The sequence below is a fragment of the Dendronephthya gigantea genome, unplaced genomic scaffold (genome assembly GCF_004324835.1).
Source record: "Dendronephthya gigantea isolate DGI-Jeju-01 unplaced genomic scaffold, DenGig_1.0 000301F, whole genome shotgun sequence".
In the NCBI taxonomy this organism is placed as follows: Eukaryota; Metazoa; Cnidaria; class Anthozoa; order Malacalcyonacea; family Nephtheidae; genus Dendronephthya; species Dendronephthya gigantea.
In genome coordinates, this window is record NW_021163311.1 from 86,741 (window position 1) to 100,444 (window position 13,704).

The window sequence follows — 13,704 nt, forward strand, 5'->3', positions numbered from 1 at the left end:
TTCAACCTTAATACAAAGATACTGTTTACAACTACATATTCAGTGCATAATATTCAAGTTGACTCATTCAAGAGAGATGTAAGAGTGTTATTTCATTTTGACTTATCCGCCGTTTAAGCTAAACGGGCTTGATACAACTGGCCCCAGATTTCCACGTCCTGTTTTCCACCAGGCGAATTTATTCGCGTGACGCGAAGCGATATCTGAAATCGGGTTATTTGATTGCTTTGCGAAAAAAATCGCCGCGAAAAAGTAGAAACGCTTCTTAAGGCGGATTTCCACTTACAGCGAAATCGTTCGCTAGCGAAATATTTGCATATTTCCTTTTGAATTGAGAACAGTCAAGTCGAACTAATTTATTTATGCTGTTAAAATTCAAAAGAAAACATGCAAATATTTCGCTGGCGAACGATTTCGCTGTAAGTGGAAATCGGCCTTTACTTTTTATATGTTCGCGCGAAAGGGCTAACACCCCCCCGGTTTAAGTCAAACTTTTCAAGCTTCTTACCTAATGTCTGTGCGTTCGTAGAGCTCGGAACAGGGGGAGGAGGGCGTGGTGGCGATGCTACACCTTCTTCTTTAGCACTACGAGATGGAACACCTCGTCTCAAAGATTTTTTGGACCTTAATTTTGCTCGTGGATCATCTACCAGTAAAAAGAAAGATGGTGAAGAAATTCTTTGATAACAAAGCAAAAGTAGTTCATGGTTGACATGTATCGTATTTAGACCATACAGTTCCAGAATAACATCGGTGGTAAACTGCATAATATGGTTAACATACCATCATCACTGAATAATCCAAAGTCCATATCCTCGGCTTTACTTTCATCATTATCATCATGTAAATCTGAGAAGAACAATTTGGAATTTTGAGAATCCACCTGACCTTACTTATGCATCACTATATCACAGAGTTGCAAAAAGAGTTCAACCTTCCTCCGGTAGGATTTCAAGTTTTGAAAACCTTCCTCAAAACGACGTTACGTCAGTGAGTCAAGTGGCAACCAGCATAAACAAATATTTGTTTTTTTAGTACATGCATGTGATCATTTAGAGTGCTCAACTTTTAACCTTCCTCACAAACCTCATTCAAAGCAAACCTTCCTCCGGGTGGTACCCGCATACCCGCTGCTTTTTTGCAACTCTGCTATATCACCTGAGTCACTATTGATAGTCTCCGAGAATTTTCTTGCAATTCCAGGGGCGTAGCCAAACGGGGAATGGGGTGTTCGGACTTTCTCCCCCCTGTTGTAATTTTCGTCTAGTAACATGTAGAGCTTAGTATACTTAATGGTTGCCCCCTGTTAATCTTAGGCTGCTCCGCCTCTGTTTAAGTGAAACTTTTCAAGCTTCGTACCTGGTGAGAATGTGTTCATAACTGGAAATTCAGTACTCAAAGATCGTCCGCTTGGTGCCCCTAAAAAGAAAAATGATGTGGAAATACAATAATCAAGAGTGAATATGGAGACAGAAACACAATAATTAAGAGTGGATATGGAGAGTTAAATTTTTCAGTTTCATTGCAAGCCTCACCTAGATCTGGAGGCAAATCATCAAGTTCTTCAACATCATGTCCTGTGCATAACAAAATGAAAATAACAAATGAATAAACCGAAAGCAGATAATAATTTAGATATACTCATAAGCTAGACACCGTGGATTTTAGTAAGAGTTGATTTCATAAGTATCATTTAAATGATTTTAAACTTTTAATTGCGTTTACATACGCACAAAAAACACGAAAGTGGAAAACAACCCTTAACCTACAAGCTAATTTACAAAGATTTCGTACTGTCTTGCTTCAAAGCATGAAATTTAAATTCTTGCAAGTTCAGGGGCGTAGCCAAACGGGAAATGGGGTGTTCTTAAGTGAAACTTTTCAAGCTTCTTACCTGTTGAGAATGTGTTTATAATTGGAAATCTAGGACTTAAAGAACTTTCCCTTGGTGGCACTAAAAGAAAAATGATGTGGAAATACAATAATCAAGAGTGAATATGGAGACTGAAATTCTTTAGTTTCATTGCAAGCCTCACCTATATCATAAATATCTTCAAAATCATGTCCTGTGTATAACGAAGTGAAAATAACAAATAAATAAACCGAAAGCAGATAATAGTTTAGATATACTCATAAGCTAGACACCGTGGAAATTGGTAAGAGTTGATTTCATAAGTATCATTTAAATGATTTTAAACTTTTACGTGCGTTTAGGTACGTATAAAAAACACGAAAGTGGAAAACAGCCCTTAAGCTACAAGCTAATTTACAAAGATTTCGTACTGTTTTGCTTCAAAGCATGAAATTTAAATTCTCGCAAGTCCAGGGGCGTAGCCAAACGGGAAATGGGGTGTTTTTAAGTGAAACTTTTCAAGCTTCTTACCTGTTGAGAATGTGTTCATAATTGGAAATCCAGGACTTAAAGAACGTTCCTTTGGTGGCACTAAAAAGAAAAATGATGTGGAAATACAATAATCAAGAGTGAATATGGAGACAGAAACACAATAATTAAGAGTGGATATGGAGACAGAAATACAATAATCAAGAGTGAATATGGAGAGTTAAATTTTTCAGTTTCATTGCAAGCCTCACCTAGATCTGGAGGCAAATCATCAAGTTCTTCAACATCATGTCCTGTGCATAACAAAATGAAAATAACAAATGAATAAACCGAAAGCAGATAATAATTTAGATATACTCATAAGCTAGACACCGTGGATTTTAGTAAGAGTTGATTTCATAAGTATCATTTAAATGATTTTAAACTTTTAATTGCGTTTACATACGCACAAAAAACACGAAAGTGGAAAACAACCCTTAACCTACAAGCTAATTTACAAAGATTTCGTACTGTCTTGCTTCAAAGCATGAAATTTAAATTCTTGCAAGTTCAGGGGCGTAGCCAAACGGGAAATGGGGTGTTCTTAAGTGAAACTTTTCAAGCTTCTTACCTGTTGAGAATGTGTTTATAATTGGAAATCTAGGACTTAAAGAACTTTCCCTTGGTGGCACTAAAAAGAAAAATGATGTGGAAATACAATAATCAAGAGTGAATATGGAGACTGAAATTCTTTAGTTTCATTGCAAGCCTCACCTATATCATAAATATCTTCAAAATCATGTCCTGTGTATAACGAAGTGAAAATAACAAATAAATAAACCGAAAGCAGATAATAGTTTAGATATACTCATAAGCTAGACACCGTGGAAATTGGTAAGAGTTGATTTCATAAGTATCATTTAAATGATTTTAAACTTTTACGTGCGTTTAGGTACGTATAAAAAACACGAAAGTGGAAAACAGCCCTTAAGCTACAAGCTAATTTACAAAGATTTCGTACTGTTTTGCTTCAAAGCATGAAATTTAAATTCTCGCAAGTCCAGGGGCGTAGCCAAACGGGAAATGGGGTGTTTTTAAGTGAAACTTTTCAAGCTTCTTACCTGTTGAGAATGTGTTCATAATTGGAAATCCAGGACTTAAAGAACGTTCCTTTGGTGGCACTAAAAAGAAAAATGATGTGGAAATACAATAATCAAGAGTGAATATGGAGACAGAAATACAAGAATCAAGAGTGGATATGGAGAGTTAAATTTTTCAGTTTCATTGCAAGCCTCACTTGCATCATGTCTTGTGCATAACAAAGTGAAAATAACAAATAAATAAACCGAAAGCAGATAATAATTTAGATATACTCATAAACTAGACACCGTGGATTTTAGTAAGAGTTGATTTCATAAGTATCATTTAAATGATTTTAAACTTTTAATTGCGTTTACATACGCACAAAAAACACGAAAGTGGAAGACAACCCTTAAGCCACAAGCTAATTTACAAAGATTTCGTATTGTTTTCCTTTAAAACTTGAAATTTAAACATTCACTGAAGCTGGGAGAGTCTATGGAAAGTCTGCGAAATACAGATAATGTACAAACGTCGACAGAATATCGGTCGACTTTTACGCTACTTTTATGACTATTTTTGGACTAAATTTAATGACGGCAGAAGTCAGTGAATATGGAGACAGAAGTTCAATAATCAAGAGTGAATATGGAGAAGAATGTTGTGAATACCCAGAGAACATTCCAAAGAACATTTCTCTACGTCCATATCAAAACAAAGCTCGCTTGACCCTCCACCGAAACCATAAATTTCTTCATCACCTGTTCATGCCAGAGAAAAATAAGTTAATAATTTAGATTTACTGCGTATAGACAATACGTTCAGTTCTGGAGTAAAATGATAATATATATGTTATTTACCAGATTGGAGGTCCGTATAGGGAAATATTTCCCAAGGTCTCAAAAACAGCCCGAGGCTGAAGGCCGAGGGACGTTTTTGAGACCGAGGGAAATATTTCCATATACAGACCGACTAAACTGGTAAATAATAGATTTATTTTTTTTTCTTGCGGTCCGAATTCATATTTTAGCGTTGGCTATGTGCTTTTAAATCTCGCGCGGTCCGTACGGCCTCATACGGACCGCTCGCGTAGTCAATTAGATTGCAGGGAACGCTAAAATATGAATTCGGACCGCAAGGAAAAAAATAATATCCAGTGCGAAACGTTTAGATTGTCATAAATTTTCTTTACCAGAAGAATCATATAATCGAGGCGAACAATCGAAATCCGTAAATTCGGGAGAAAAATTACGCACCATCAAACCAGGATATGCAGGCTGCAAAAAATATTATTCATGTGAAATATGGCAAAGAGATAAAATATTTTTTAAGAGTTTCAGCACATTTAGGGACAGAAAATCATCCTAAGCTATATACTATAAATTCTACTGAAATACACGAATGTAGGTTAGGATTATGTTTTAGATTAGGTTCATGGTTGATGAGGGTTAGCCTTAATCCTTAATCCTTAATCCTAACCCTAATCCAAGGACATGGAATTATTAACAATTTGGCTTTGAAGATGGCAGCCGAGTTATCGTTCCAGTCTAAGTAGAGTTCAGTGTTACTTTATTAACAAACCTCATGAGCTGCACCCAAAAGTTCATCAATATCACCAGAAGACAATGATTCCTCCTCTGATTCATCCTCTGAGTCCTCTGAATCCCCCTCTGATTCCTCATCGTCCTCCTCGAACCCAATATATCCCAAGATATCCACATCTTCTCCATCAAGAATTTCGTCGATGTCCGGCGCAGTTGTCGAATCAAAGGTCTCGCCTTCTTCACGCTTTTCAATTGCGACAAAACTTGTGAACTTTGACGTGACTGAGTATTTCTTGCTTATTTCAATAATATAATCTTTCCGAGATACCTTGACCGCCTGGAAAATAAGATTACAGCGTCGTTCAAGAACAATTACAAAATTAAACGTGAAAAAAAATTACGACAATTTTCCGTGAATTTCGATGCAAAGCCTTGTTTACACCTGCGATTTTCCCTGATGTGCGATTTTCTCCATTTGATAGATGCGAATGAGTGAATAAGTTGCGGATGTTCAAATTAGGAGACTTATTACTTATACATTAGAACATTGAAAGCTTTTGCTCGTTTCCATCTGTCAAAAGCAGAAAATCGCACTTATAAAATTGCAGCAAAAATTGCAAGTCTAAACGGGCCTAAACGTGGTGTTATAAGCATTTAGTTATAATCAAGGCTAGTGTTATTAACAGATTGTGATTTTTTCCACTTCACTTGATGTAGGTAAATTCTAGAGGTTGAAAGGGTCTTAATTTCGAGTGGAATTATACACACTTCAAATTCAAGCCAGGAAAAGTTGATGGAAAATGGGTCAACTATCGGTCCTCCGGCAGAGATGAACCTACGATGCAATGGTAGTGGTCTCAATGGCAAGAGCATTGCACCGGCATCGCAAAAACGTAGGTTCGATTCCTGCCGGAGGACCTATAGTTGACTCATTTTTTCATCAACTGTTCCTGGCTTGAGTTTGAAGTGTGTATAATTCCACTCGAAGTTAAGACCCTTTAACCCTCTAGTGTTATTAACAATCAAACAATATTTGAAATATCAGCTAAAACAATAAGTGCGGTGGTTCAGCCTTCACAGACCTGGTGATGGAGGTGGTCTGGAGCAAGTAAACCTTCTTCCCAATCATTAATCAGTGCTCTGGCTGTCAGCTGATGCAAGGTTGAACCAGAGGTGATACTCAGTTCTGACGTTGAGACCATTGTTGAAATCTCCTTGCCATTGATCATAGCTTTTAATGTCGCCTGGAAAAAAGAAATAAGAGATGATCCTTACTGTACCTCTAGGAAGAACAGCTTAGAACTGATAGAGCTAACCACTATAAATAAAGTTAGTTTAGTTTAGGTTTCCTCCTGTAGTAACACTTGATCAATAAGAGATGATCCTTTCTGGACCTCTAGGAAGAACAATTTAGAACTGATAGAGTTATCCAGTATAAATAAAGTTAGTTTAGTTTAGGTTTCCTCCTGTATTAACACTGGATCAGTAAGAGATGATCCTTACTGGACCTCCACGAAGAACAGTTCAGATCTCTTTACCTGGGTACAGTAAGGAACAAAGCCATACACCACTTGTCTCGAGCCATTGAAAAGCGACAATATTTGGCTTGGGGCCTGGATTGGAGTTGGTGCGTCATTATCAAACTGTTGCCAAGCAACAGATACTGACGTCAGAACAGGTTGTTGCGACCTCGAGATAAACGACTCTACTTTTCTTTTCCATTTTGACTTGACTTTCTCGTCAAAGTATTCCGAGGCACCGGCGCCAACTTTTGCCAAAGTCCGCAAGAAATAACGGTTTGCAGAAGAGCTACGAAATAGAAAGACATTGAATTCTAGTTTCTGCTAACTCGTTGCCGAGGTTCCTGTGTTTACATGGCCAGGAATGGACGACTTGCGCTTTAGACTAATTTCTTACCTCGGCGATAAAAAGGACATTTTCTGAAAATGCTTACGAAAATTTGCCAACTTCGCATGGCTATATTTTCCGTATTTTACAAAATTTCGCAGCCAAACTTTGCATTTGCACTAATTTAAGTAAGATCTTTCTAGCTGTGATGATTTATTTTCTTCTAGTTACTTCCATAAAAAATTAGTCTAAAGCGCAAATCGTCCATTGGTTTGAATGCTGTTTCAAAGATTTGTTATCGACAATAGTATTAGGCTAGACTAATTCCTGTATTCTAAAAGCTAGACTAACGCCTGTATTCTAAAAGCTCGCTCGCACTCAAACTCATTGAGTGGAAGATCTTAAACTTCTCATATCGTTTCCATAACGTTATTTTCAGTCGAATAGGGGCTTGATTTTCAGTGTTTTACCTTCTGCCTCCACCTATTTAGAAAGAACTTTCTTATTGTCCAGCATTAACAAAATATTTATGTCACAGTCAATGAGTGTGAGTGAGCTTTTTGGATATAGGTGTATATCTCACTGCTTGTTCTAAGATCATTGACAAGTTTTCAAAGCCCAAAACAAAGAGATGTGCGTCCAGGGGCGTTATTAGAACGATAATTGGGGGGGGGGGGGGGGTCGAATAGTCATACATTCAGTTCTGCCCGACGGATTTCTATTGTAAGCTATTGCAATTACAAAAGTAATCCGTAAGGCAGAACTGAATATATGAATAAATATTCACCCCCAAATTATCGTCCTAGTTACGCCACTGTGTGCGTCTTTTGCATCAAGTTATATCATCTTGATACGCGTTACGCCGCCTTCAAAATATTCATTCATAAACACTGTAACTTACCCTACACCAAACGTGAATATCCTGGTCTGAGCGAAGCCACTGGTTGCCAGTCTCAAAACCATCTCGGTTTCAGTCACGTGCCCATCACTGAGAATGCACACGTTCCTCACGTGGACATTGGATCTCACCGGTAGTAGACTTAAAGCTCTTAGAATCTTCCAGAGATCCGTGGCTCCCATATCACTGGTGCGGTTCTAAACAGGAATGATAATGATTACATGAAGTTTCCATGACAGCTAAAGTACGCGTTACTTGATAGTATTTTACTCTGTTTAATGTCAGATGATTTTACTCATCAGTGGAAGAGTACTGTCAGTTAATAAGTTAACAAAACTATCTGTCAATGTCTCTTGTTAACCCATTAGCTTGCAATGCACCCAGATGTGACCTACTTTAGTATTTTACTCTGTCTAATGTCAGATGATTTTAATCATCAGTGGAAGAGTACTGTCAGTTAATGAGCTAACAAAACTATCTGTCAGTGTCTCTTGTTAACCCATTAGCTTGCAATGCACCCAGACCTACTTTAGTATTTTATTCTCTTTCTAATGCTTGTCTAAAGTTGTTAAAACGCTATTTCCACCTACTTTAACAAAAGCAGCAGCTTCTTTCAAACTTTTCTCCGTCTTCTCAACACTTGACGGAAATAATTCCAACCACTGGTTTCCAAAAGCAACGATATTAAATCTAGCGTTGGCTGGTAGTTTGTTCAGAGCAAGAAGAAAAATTTTCTTTGCATTGTCAATAGAAGTTCCCTATATTCATAAAAACGCGATAAAATAGGTTTGAAAAATAAGAAAATTTACTCTGAAGCTTGAATCTTCCATTAAACTGAACGATATAAAGCCATGAATCGTTCTTACCTTCATTGAGCAAGACACATCTAATAGGAAGATATATTCAACATTTTCAATCTGGTCTGCCTCGAATTCGGGATAAAAAGACAACATACAAGCCTAGATAAAAACAAAAATGGCTGAAACGAAATGGCTGAACACAAAAAACAAAAACGGTTTTCGTGTCCTCATATAGGGGAACCTTTTGGGTGGAAAAGGCGATTATCGCTGAACGCGAAAAAAAACTCACAAATGCTTCAAAATTCTTTAGTGATATCAGACAGTAGAGTTTAGAACTTTCAGAGTTTTCTGACCGTAAAAGTGCTGGACAAATGAAGCAAGAAAGAATCGCTTAATTTTAACATCAAAATTATGGTAATCGATCGAAGTTTGTTTCCAGAGTTTTCTCACCGTAAACGTGCTGGACAAATGAAGCAAGAATCGCTTAATTTGAACATCTAAATTATGGTAATTGTTCGAAGTTTGTTTCCTTAAAGAATACGACCAGCATGCAGATTTTCTTTATTAGAAAGTCAGAAATGATATTCAACCTGCGAGTCTGCGTTTTCGGGATGTCTCTCGGCCCACATTCGTGGAACGTGGATTTCCGCGAGACCGATCAACAATTGAAATCCATTGTCCAGTTTTTGGCCTTCCTTCATCTCCAGAACTGCTTTTGTTGCTGTTTTCTGTAAGAAACAATAGACATTTGAGTGTGTGCACGGGCGGTTGGTACATGAGGTAGGGGGTGTAGAGGTGGCGTGTAAAGGTGGGGGTACAGAGATGGGGGTGTAGAGTTGGGGGTGCAGAATGGGGATGTAGATAGAGGTCGGGGTGTGGAGGTGGGGGTGTAGAGATGCGGTGTAGAGGTGGCGGCTCAGAGATGGGGGTGTAGAGGTGGGGGTGTAGAGATGCGGTGTAGAGGTGGCAGCTCAGAGATGGGGGTGTAGAGTTGGGGTGTAGAGATGCGATGTATATAGGTGGGGGTACAGAGATGGGTGTGTAGAGGTGGGTGTGTAGAGGTGGGGGTGTAGGGGTGGGGTGTAGGCCACAAACCTTTAATCTAACAGCGTGTGTAGGACAGTCCAGTGTTCTTATATCGAACGGCATCTCAACAGCAATTTGAACAGAAAGATCACAAGAATTATCATCACCAGCTTGAAAACTCTGAAGAATATTCTATAGTACGGAAAACACCACAGTCAATTTAGAGGAAACATAAACTAAACTAACTTTATTTATACTGGATAGCTCTATCAGTTCTAAACTGTTCTTCCTAGAGGTCCAGTAAGAATCATCTCTTATTGATCCAGTGTTACTACAGGAGGAAACCTAAACTAAACTAACTTTATTTATACTGGATAGCTCTATCAGTTTTAAACTGTTCTTCCTAGAGGTCCAGTAAGGATAATCTCTTATTGATCCAGTGTTACTACAGGAGGAAACCTAAACTAAACTAACTTTATTTATACTGGATAGCTCTATCAGTTCTAAACTGTTCTTCCTAGAGGTCCAGTAAGGATCATCTCTTATTCATCTAGTGTTACTACAGGAGGAAACCTAAACTAAACTAACTTCATTTACACTCGATAGCTCTATAAGTTCTAAACTGTTTTTACTATGAGCTTCACTATCGATCATTTCTACCACAGCAATACAAAACTAAACTATACGTAAAATCGTACTTGTGTGCTTTCTTTCAGCGCCTGATCACGTGACCATGGTGCGAGGGAACCGGGGAGACTGAACACTATATTTTCATCTTCAACAGCAAGCTCAGCAACGTAAGTTATCTTGATCAAGACGGTCGCTCCGGGAGGGATATTACCAACACTAACCGTAAACACATCCTGCGATGAAAACCGACCAAAAATACATAAAATATTCTCATCTACCGATGTTTCAGAATATCTCGCCAATTTTTTAAAAAAAAACTACATGCGGACTACCAAACTTAACCAATGATAATCTACCGATTATTGGGGAAATTAAAAGTGTCAGAAAACCTACTGAATCGATATCAAAATCACTAGGTCTTGCTTGGTCGGGAGACTATGATTCACTTAAACTGTTTGTTGCTGAATCACTAAGGTTACAGGGTACCTGGACTCAACCTGGCGGGGATAGAAAAGTGTTTAATTTTTACTAAAGCAATAAGATGATGACGTGAACTTACTGGCGTCTCCTCGTCCATCAAATAAGCCCCATGCCCCTCGCTTATTGCTTTCTTGTACTCCTTGTGGGCTTGTTCTTTCTCCTTTACTTCACCAACGATATGTTTACCATTGATAAATGCCTCAAAACCACACACTAGAGAAAGATAGTTTAGTTTAGGTTTCCTCCTGTAGTAACACTGGATCAATAAGAGATGATCCTTACTGGACCTCTAGGAAGAACAGTTTAGAACTGATAGAACTATCCAGTATAAATAAAGTTAGTTTAGTTTAGGTTTCCTCCTGTGGTAACACTGGATCAATAAGAGATGATCCTTACTGGACCCCAAGGAAGAACAGTTTAGAACTGATAGAGCTATCCAGTATAAATAAAGTTAGTTTAGTTTAGGTTTCCTCCTGTAGAAACACTGGATCAATAAGAGATGATCCTTACTGGACCTCTAGGAAGAACAGTTTAGAACTGATAGAACTATCCAGTAGAAATAAAGTTAGTTTAGTTTAGGTTTCCTCTTGTAGTAACACTGGATCAATAACAGATGATCCTTACTGGACCTCTAGGAAGAACAGTTTAGAACTGATAGAAATATCCAGTAAAAATAAAGTTAGTTTAGTTTAGGTTTCCTCCTGTAGTAACACTGGATCAATAAGAGATGATCCTTACTGGATCTCAATAAAAAAATCTTGAAAATATAAGAACATTTAAATCAATACCGGCAGCCATGTCATCTAATGGAAAAACATATTTGGCTTCAATTGGTTTGTCATTTGAATTCTCATAAACTTGCATGACAACGACTTTCGCACAAAGGTCCAAAAGTTTCGCTCTAATATGAACGGATTTTAAAGGCACCAAGGTGTCTCCATCAGATCGCAATCCTGGTTTAACTTTGGTCAGTGGATCTTCAACAGCCTCGATATCAGAGGTTGTAATATTCGGAGCAAATTCTTCTTCATCCGATGATGACATTGCTTCATCGTCAAGAGAAATTGCTGTTGTGGGTTCAACAAGAACATCTTCACTAGAAATTGTTGAGAAAAGTGAGTTACAAAACGTCTTTCTCTGAAGGCCCTGTTACACGGTGCTATTTTTCTTGCAACTTGCAATGCAATTCTACTTTTGAGAGATCCAAATTTGGCCATTACCAAACTTTTCTGTTTATTAAACTCCATGCACGTCTCCTACACTTACATTTTGAACACTCTGTACTAAATTACATCTCTTAAAAGTAGGATTGCATTGCATTAAGTTGCAAGAAAAATTGCACCGTGAAACACAACCTCGTTACCGCGCCGTCTTGAACACAGAAGACCCTGGGAACGAGCTTGCGTGTAATACAGCTTTGACCTCGCTTGAACCTCGTTCCCCGAGCCCGCGATTCCTCTGGCGAGAAAACAAAGGCTCTGGGAAAATCTCATTCTGAACCGGTTTGCAACCGTTCTCTGTATTTCAAAATTGGAATGGCGTGAACGACCAATCAGAATAATTTCTGTTCAGGAATTTCCTTAACAAATCATTTAATATTTATTCTTTCTTAGTACGATACAATAAAAAATTTTTACCATTAATCTATTTACAAACATTTTGCTGTTATCTCAAGTCAATAGCGATGGTTTACAAGTAAATTTGTGGCGCTTTCTTGCTATATGAGAAAGCGAATGTCTTTCTTTAATCATAACCCTGACTTGAACCGTTATTGAAATATTTGAAAAATGATTGTTTATATTCTTGTTTGCTTCTACAAGGAATCAAATTTGTCTAAAAACTAAATGTTTTGAAACCTAGGAACCACTTGTTACGAGTTTTGTACCATAGTTCTTTGCGAAAAACATGCATAAAATTACATGATATATCTACAACTAAATATTGTGAATATCTACTCTAAATAGTTCATATTATATGAATATGGCGATACTTCACATAAACGAGTTCAATATTTATATACGAAATAGTTCACACAACAACAGCAGTGGACATCCATCTTGCTTCAGACATTTCTGGAAGTTTTTCCCAAGAATACCTTTCAAAGTTGAAACCTTCAACTGTCTTCAGGTATTCTTCCTCACGAAACCCTCCCAGGACTACAATGTTGTTTCCAATAACAACTGCAGTACATCCCCTCCTCTTACATCTCATTGATGGCAGCACGTGACTTTGTTCTGTCTTGACATTGTAAATGATAACTGTATCTAATGTCTTGCCATGTTTGTCAACGCCACCAATAACAACAATGTTGTCTCCCCATCTCACACTTGCCATACGACTCACTTCATACGGCAGTGGTGACAACTGTTTCAGCTCATTCTTCTTTATATCGTACAGTACAACACTGCTGAGGTCGTAATTGCGAGTTGAAATTCCACCAACTATCAACAAATTATCATCAAATATTTCCATGCTGTGATATTGTCTTGGTTCTGGCATTCTTGATAAGGTCTTCACAGTATAGGGAGGAACTAGCTGGACTGCTCTGATCAAGTCAGATGAACCATTTCCATTATCACCTCCAGAGACTATCAACTGATCATTATACAGCACACTGCTGTGGTTTTTCAACTTATCAGGTAGTTTAACAGGACAGTCACTCCAGTGTGTTGAGAGATCAGAGTTTGAGTCAGTATTCATTCTAATCATATCATCAACAATGCCAGAAAAACCACAGGTACCCCCAGCTATAGTTATATGATTGTTATAAATAAATGAAGTCGCTCCATAACGTTTCTTTGGCATTGATTGTAATGGCGACCATGTTCTTTGACGCCAGTTAAACATCTCTACAGAGTTAGTTCTGACACCTCCAGCAACAATTATATTTTCCTTATCACCACTTGGTCTATTTCTTACTTTTCTTGTGTTTTCTTCTTTCTTGCCCTCCATCGTGATAAGAACGTCCTTCATTTCATCAAAAGCTCTGACCAAAGCTGTTTTCAATCCTTTCACTTCGTTGTTACCCGCTTCGAGTTTTCCTTCGATATCTGCTTTTAAATCCGCGGTATTTTCGTC

General features: G+C 37.9%; 1 protein-coding gene across 6 annotated transcripts in view; it reads right to left on the bottom strand.

The window, feature by feature from the left end:
• Window positions 1-13,704, bottom strand: part of LOC114541662 (protein mono-ADP-ribosyltransferase PARP4-like) — a 58,133-nt gene that overhangs the window by 9,599 nt on the left and 34,830 nt on the right. For 3 of the 6 annotated variants that reach the window (XM_028561460.1, XM_028561461.1, XM_028561459.1), the window contains exons 11-34: window positions 11,415-11,722; window positions 10,706-10,839; window positions 10,215-10,379; window positions 9,586-9,708; window positions 9,081-9,218; window positions 8,557-8,649; window positions 8,281-8,448; window positions 7,694-7,887; window positions 6,483-6,753; window positions 6,027-6,188; window positions 4,982-5,281; window positions 4,593-4,677; window positions 4,072-4,161; window positions 3,442-3,501; window positions 3,095-3,124; window positions 2,952-3,011; window positions 2,593-2,634; window positions 2,384-2,443; window positions 2,037-2,066; window positions 1,895-1,954; window positions 1,536-1,577; window positions 1,360-1,419; window positions 784-849; window positions 509-646 (exon numbers count right to left, since the gene is read on the bottom strand). In XM_028561460.1, coding sequence (XP_028417261.1) covers window positions 509-646; window positions 784-849; window positions 1,360-1,419; window positions 1,536-1,577; window positions 1,895-1,954; window positions 2,037-2,066; window positions 2,384-2,443; window positions 2,593-2,634; window positions 2,952-3,011; window positions 3,095-3,124; window positions 3,442-3,501; window positions 4,072-4,161; window positions 4,593-4,677; window positions 4,982-5,281; window positions 6,027-6,188; window positions 6,483-6,753; window positions 7,694-7,887; window positions 8,281-8,448; window positions 8,557-8,649; window positions 9,081-9,218; window positions 9,586-9,708; window positions 10,215-10,379; window positions 10,706-10,839; window positions 11,415-11,722 — 2,879 coding nt within the window. The remainder of the gene's footprint in view (window positions 1-508; window positions 647-783; window positions 850-1,359; window positions 1,420-1,535; window positions 1,578-1,894; window positions 1,955-2,036; window positions 2,067-2,383; window positions 2,444-2,592; window positions 2,635-2,951; window positions 3,012-3,094; window positions 3,125-3,441; window positions 3,502-4,071; window positions 4,162-4,592; window positions 4,678-4,981; window positions 5,282-6,026; window positions 6,189-6,482; window positions 6,754-7,693; window positions 7,888-8,280; window positions 8,449-8,556; window positions 8,650-9,080; window positions 9,219-9,585; window positions 9,709-10,214; window positions 10,380-10,705; window positions 10,840-11,414; window positions 11,723-13,704) is intronic. The other 3 variants (XM_028561462.1, XM_028561464.1, XM_028561463.1) reach the window with 3 other exon arrangements.